At 36.7% G+C, this 7,117-nt stretch overlaps 1 protein-coding gene across 1 annotated transcript in view; it reads left to right on the forward strand.

Moving 5' to 3' along the window:
* LOC107552256 (taste receptor type 1 member 1-like) overlaps positions 1-6,917 on the forward strand; it is a gene marked incomplete at its 3' end in the record, with an annotated part of 7,905 nt that extends 988 nt beyond the window's left edge. Inside the window, 7 exon segments of the mRNA XM_016234111.1 lie at positions 1,281-1,383; positions 1,846-2,143; positions 2,261-3,004; positions 3,239-3,296; positions 3,299-3,450; positions 5,703-5,821; positions 6,798-6,917. Of these exon segments, the coding sequence (XP_016089597.1) occupies positions 1,281-1,383; positions 1,846-2,143; positions 2,261-3,004; positions 3,239-3,296; positions 3,299-3,450; positions 5,703-5,821; positions 6,798-6,917 (1,594 nt within the window).
* Between the last annotated feature and the right edge of the window lie 200 nt (positions 6,918-7,117).

Genomic DNA, 7,117 nt, shown 5'->3' on the forward strand with positions numbered 1-7,117 from the left:
AATGTGCTTATAGTTGTGCAGATCTGGGCTGAGGTTTTGCTCCTCTGTGTGTTATTTTCCATTTTAGTGTGTAAGCAATCGTAAAAAACTGTAAGCATCTCTCTTCTGTTCAGTGTTAACAGGTTGAGTTAGAACAATGTGTTATAATTTCTTCATAGTATAATGCTCAGGTTAAAACTACATTTATTATTATTATAATGTCCAGGGTATAATGGCTAGGTTAAAAACAGAAATTATATTATATATAGTTTGTGATATTAGCTTACTTTGCGGCAAAAGCATTCTCTGTTGACTTTTATTATTTGATAAATAAAAACTTGTCTTGATAAGTTATGCAAATGGTTAATTATTTGAATGACTACATCACAAAGAGTCAAGTCTTGTAAAAGCATTAGATTGAAAACATTGACTTTTCATAAAAGTGTGTAAATAATAGAAATGCAGTTCAAAATTGCCTTTCTGTATATGCAAATGTTCTTTAAGTATTTAATTTGTGTAGCTAAAGCATGTATTCACTATACTCCTAATTACAAGAAGAAGAAGAAAAAACTGCTCTTAAGCTGGGTGTGCGACAGGTATGGCTGTGGAATGGGGTTTGGCCGAGGAAAAATTTTCAGTCAAATTGGGTCAGCACGAACTGGGTTAAGCAAATTTTAAAATGTAAAGTATATGAAAACAGCATGTTGCTGTTTTTTCCCTAGTCCATTTGGAATCTATGAATTTTCTATTGACAAGTTTTTAGCCTCTGGGGAGAGCATTAAGCAGTTTTAAATACTCCAAAAAATAAAAACATCACAGCATTCACCTCAACAGTTGCTGCATAAAATCTCTAAATATATATACACCCACATCACAGTCATTACAGTTTATTTGTTTAACCATATCTAAACCTGAAATCCGTTGTGATTCTAATCCAACAGTAAAAACCCTGCTGATAGTTCAGAAGGTTAAAGTTGGTTTCACAAGAGTTTGATTTATAAATTCAAACATTTGTATAACATATATATATATCTATTTAAAAATTATTGACATGCTTTATGAGTTAAATATGGAAATGGACATTTGAATCAGCGAATATAGTGGTTTAAGCAAATAGAAATATGTTTTAAGAAAATTAAGTCTTGAATATGAGCCTGACATTTTTCAAATGATTAGCCACTACACACATAGTCTGTTTCACGACCAACAGTCTCTATTAAACCATGCTTCTCAGTTGCATTTACATTTTTTTGTGGGCTTTACTAATTGTTTCTTTTTCAAAATTTCTTGGTCAACATCAGACTTCATCTTGGAGGGAGATTACTTATTGGGTGGTCTTTTCCCTTTACATGAAATTGAACAGGAAACAACCCTGTTTTCAGCAGAGACCACCGAATGTTTCAGGTAAGCAAGGACCTTTCACCAGTCTAGGGTTATCAATGCACAGTATTTTAAATTAAAGCAGCATTTTCTCAAAGTCCTCATTACTAAACTGAATATTCAATTACATGCTATTAACTTCCTCACTGATGTTTTCAAGGCACATTTCCTCAAAATCTGGATATCACATGTTGCAAGTAATGAGGTTTGCTGTTGAGGAGATTAATAACTCCACCACTCTTCTGCCCAATGTTTCTCTGGGCTATGAAATTTTTGACTATTGTTCTAATACAAAAAATTTCAATTCAGCCTTAAGTTTCATCTCAAAGAATGGCTCAATAAAACCTAAAGAAAAACTCAACAGTTCACCAGTCTAGGGTTATCAATGCACAGTATTTTAAATTAAAGCAGCATTTTCTCAAAGTCCTCATTACTAAACTGAATATTCAATTACATGCTATTAACTTCCTCACTGATGTTTTCAAGGCACATTTCCTCAAAATCTGGATATCACATGTTGCAAGTAATGAGGTTTGCTGTTGAGGAGATTAATAACTCTACCACTCTTCTGCCCAATGTTTTTCTGGGCTATGAAATTTTTGACTATTGTTCTAATACAAAAAATTTCAATTCAGCCTTAAGTTTCATCTCAAAGAATGGCTCAATAAGACCTAAAGAAAAACTAAACAACTATCAGCCTAAAGTGATTGCTTTAACAGGACCATATGGAAGCACAAGAACTATGACTATTGCACCACTGTTCACAATGGACCTTATACCAATGGTAAATTATGTGTCTTTTTATACAGTATACATAATAAAATACTTGCACACTTTCTTCCTACCTTTTGTTTAGGACTTCCAAGCTACTACATATATATAAATGTCTTCTCTTTCAAAGGTGAATTATGGAGCTTCTAGCTATGTCTTAAGCGATAAACATCAGTATCCTTCTTATGTAAGAACAATTCCTATCAACAAAGACCTGATAGAGATGATTATTCACATCATACGGTGGTTTGGATGGAACTGGGTTGCCTTTCTTGGTAGCCAAGATGATAACAGTTCAGATGGTCTAAAGCTGTTTAACAAGTATATAAGCAATACTGGCATTTGTTTGGCCTATCAAGAGGGTCTTAGTTCAAACGCAAACTACAGTCTAACACTTAAAAAGATTGACATGCTCAACATCAATGTTATTGTAGTTTTTGCTTTGCCACAATACGCAAGCAAATTCATCAAAGCAGCTATAGCTAACAACATCCAAGACAAAGTATGGATTGCAAGAAATGCATGGGCTATGAATCAACAGCTTCCAAGAGAGCCAGGAATTGCAAAAATTGGCACAGTCATTGGCATTGCAGAGAGACTGTTGTCATTCCCCGGATTTAATCAATTTGTTTATAAAGCCAGAGGAACAACTGATGTTGGCCACAATGATTCTGAGGGTGCAATCAAGAGTAAGACATGTAATCAAGATTGTGATTACTGCTCATTGTTGACTGCAGAAGAGATTATAAATGAAAATCCCACATTCTCCTTCTCCATCTATGCTGCCATATATACCATAGCTCATGCATTACATAAAGTTCTGCAGTGCGACATGAATAAACGCCACAAAAATAAAATGGCCAAGCCATACATGGTAAGTGAACTCATGTGAATCCATGACAAGTTGAATCAGTATTATTATACTTTATATTGCATTATCGCTTACATTATTGAATTATTATGCAATAATTTAATAAATGAGCAAAACAAAAGTAATATTAATGTTATTAATGTTATAGTAATATGATATTAATATATTATAACATTGATGATAGTTATATTACTATACATTATTTGTCTTTTTATTTCTTTACACACTTCACAACAGCTTCTGGAGGAGATAAAGAAGTTGGATTTTCCACTCAGTGGTCGTCAGGTGAAATACAATAAAATTATGATCCAACCATCAGTTATGCAGTTGTGCTCTGGCGCACTGATGTGAATCCTCCACAGTTTGAGATGGTGGGCACATATGAGAAACTTCCAGAAATTACTTTTACCATTGATAACTCTCTCCTTCCCTGGCATAACAATGGTCCAGTAAGTCTTTTTCTTTTTTTTTGAGCCTCTATCTAAATATTTAGCTTTGTAGATACTTGTAGTACAGTTTTCTCTACCAATTTTACACATTTTTTCCACATGAAAGTCAACTAACAGACTTCTACTTTAGCAAAATTCAATTTATCGTCATGATGAGTGAAAAATGAGGTTTGCTGTTGAGGAGATTAAAGGGGTCATGCACTGCCTTTTCTTATTATTTTGTACTGTTCTCTGAGATCCACTTATAATGTTAGCATGATTTTCACATTAAAAAACATAATAATTTAGAAGTAATAGACTGTTTTCTATCCTATTTTGACCCCCTCAATCGGAACACTCCATTTAAATAGGCGTGGTGGATTGTAGACTGCATGACTGGCTAACTGTTGTGTGTGTTTGACAGCCTACATCCTTCACAGATGGTCACTGCTGTGATTTAGGTTAAAAATGCATAAATACTCAGTACATATCAAACAATCTGTAATAACAGACAAAGCAATAATGACCACGCAATTAAAAACAGTAATGCGGCACATTACTGCCGGACCCAATATAGTCGGCACAGCATTGTCTTTTCATTTAAATCTTTCTGAAAAAAATCCTGTGTCAAATTGTGCCTTGTTTATAAACAAATCAATGGTAACATGAAGTGAACAAAGGACTAAGTTCTTACTGATGTGTCCACTCTTTCCTATTGTTGGGATCAGAAGGAAGGTAATGCAAAGACTGTTTTTCCACAACTTGGCACTGTACATCATCTTGTCTTCGGAGCCATCTTTATCGTTTGGTTTCTGCACAGACCTGTGTTTGCCTCTCTTGTTATTTACCTACTATTTGTGCAAATCGGTGGGCTGGGCTGAACAGGGTGATGTGTGATGTAGAAGCAGGCTTTGATTTTCTTCTGCGGAGGCAGTGTTTAGCTACTCTATTACATCATAAAGAGGCACATTCCGCAACCTGTCGTTTTGGCAGATTGGTTTCAATATAAGCTGTTTTTAGACTAACAAGAAAGTTTTGAGTTCTGAAACGTACAGGATGTTTTTATAGTACAATGACTTTTTATATGTCGAAAGATCAAGGGAATTTTGATTTCCCTTTAAAGGGGTCATGAAATTAAGAATCAAAATGTTCTTGATATTTACACATATGAGAGGTTACACTGCAATAAAAACATATTACAATTTGCAAAGCTCAAAACTAACTCCTCGGGTTAAAATATTAGTTATTGTTACTCTTCTGAACTGCCAGTATTTGAAATCGGTACAATCATGATGTCACAATTTGTGGTGTTTGTACGTAACAAAATACGTTAGTTCCTACACACAAATCCATGTCTGTCCAGCAATCACAAGAGCTAAACTACTATTAAGTAAAGATAGGACTTTTGGTGCAAACAAACTTCCTCATCTAGCCTTGAGAAGCAATATAAAAATCTGAAACTGCATTTCATGACCATCATGGTCAGCACAAGCTTGGTGGCGTTATCCGCTCAATGTTTCAGAGAACCGGGGGTTATGAACAGTGGAGATATGGACAGCCCCATGGTTGCACAATGCGCTCACAGTAGCCGCGTTTTCACTGTCAGGCCAAAAGCGGACATGCTAGTGCATGCCAGGGCCAGTTGCATTTTCATTCTCACTTCTGGGGCTTGATTGTGCCTCATCTGTGCTTCCTTGGGGCCAACCCCCGGCATTTTTGGGCCTGCCAAATACCTTGGGCCAAAACAAGCAAACTGGGTCTAGAGGAGTGGTCATGTTCAAAGCCGGAGTTTATACGAATCAGGAGACAGTCATCATGGCTTCTCATTTCCCATGTTTTTATATCAAGCTATCAGTTAAAATCAGCATTTAAAACATTTAAAACATTTTTAAAATATTTTTTAATTAACCTTCAGATACAGGCAAGTGTCTGAAATAACTTACATTATCATTCTGTTCATTGTGTGAGGCAGACATTTATTATATGCGATGCCAAAGGCTATGCATGTTAACCATCTAAATTAAAATAAATACACATTATGCTTATGAAAATACCAGAGACCACTGGAGGAGCTTATCTGGAAGAAATTTAACACAAATCATATGTGATTATAATTGTGTATTTATTTGGTTTCTTGTTCTATCTTTGTCCCGTGTCTTTGTTAATATCGGGCTTCTGCATCCGCATATGTAATACATTTCATATCAGTTTAATAACTCGTACATTTTTCCCCTCACTGGTGAAATGGTGATGTTGTGTGACATTTGCTGCAGAGAGGAATGTTAAGCTTGAGGTGTGAGGCCACTGGCCCTGCCCGACTCATTGTTAGCCCTGGCTCGCACTGGGCCAACAGTGGAAAAGCGGATAGTGAGGCCTGGAAAGCCAGAGCATGGTCAAAGAGGCAACGCTAGATGTTACGGGTCCCACAGAACACGTAGGCAGATTAAAAGTACCTGAATTATCAGGAGAAAACGCAAGGACAAGTAAGCTTCTGTGGCTTTCCTCAGGCGCAGCTCAGTAGCGTCTAAGGTAAACAATGCGCATCACCATGGCAACCTACAGCGCTTACTTTCTCTGGTGGTTAGAGCTGTGTTGTTTCAAACTCAGTCTTTAGTGGTGATAATTAGTAAGTGACTCAGTATACCATAAACTTTTCACATCATACATAAATAAATACATACATGAATAAATAAATAAATAAATAAATATTAATAACCAATCAAACATTACAACTGTGAATACACAGTGGTTTATAACACACTCCCCAGCAAAGAGATGATGGCCCCTGCCAACATATTCTTTCATCATAACGCCTCTTTTATTTTTACTCTTCTAGTACCCGATTGCCATAGGAGGTACCCAACATGGAAATGTGACTTGTGGCGTAAGAATAGAGTAAGGTGCACTAATGCAAGATGTAATAAGGTAAGGTGGAATGTGGTATGGTCCAACTTGGTGAGATGATAACCCCCAATATGGTGTCTGATTTATTTCGTAAGTCTCTAAACTGTTTACTGTTGAGTGTGACTGAATTGCTGGCTGACCTAGCATTTCATAAGCTAACCTTGGTGTGGGCCTCCTGTCACGTGTGGATCTTCGGACTTGGCTTGTTTGGTCAATTTAATCTGAACTTAAGGTAGGTATTTTTAGAACTTCTTGCATAGGTATATCACCTTCATTTATAAGACTACATTCTCTCTCGCCCTGTTCCTCCTCTTCTTCAGGTCGTTCTGCCAGTGTTTCTGTTCATGTCACTTGTCTTTCAAAGGTAAAATAATTTTCATCAGGGAGATTACAGGTAAGTCTTTCATTTTCTGTAGGTTGTTCTCTCCGAATCTCTGTCCGTTTTCTTGGTCTTTCTCTTTCAGGTTGTTCACAGGATTGCCATCGCAGAGGATCACAGGTAGGCATGTTGTGCTCCCAGGGTCTCTGTCCACTGTCTTTGTCTTTCAGGTTGTGTATGGTATCGTTGTCGTGGAGGATCACAGGTAGGTTCCTTGGCAGGTTGGTTAATGGTAAGTCTTTGGTTGTTCTCTCGGGTGTCTTGTTCCCTTAGCCAATAGTAGTTCTCGTCATCCTGCTCCTCATCACTATCAGAGTCACAAGGTGATCCTGTCTCATCTTGTGGTCTTGTTTGGTTTCTTTTGGTCCTCTATTTAGATGCTCCCTCTGGCATCTCTACTGGTAA

This window comes from Sinocyclocheilus grahami, unplaced genomic scaffold (assembly GCF_001515645.1).
Source record: "Sinocyclocheilus grahami isolate Dianchi unplaced genomic scaffold, SAMN03320097.WGS_v1.1 scaffold444.1, whole genome shotgun sequence".
Lineage (NCBI taxonomy): Eukaryota > Metazoa > Chordata > Actinopteri > Cypriniformes > Cyprinidae > Sinocyclocheilus > Sinocyclocheilus grahami.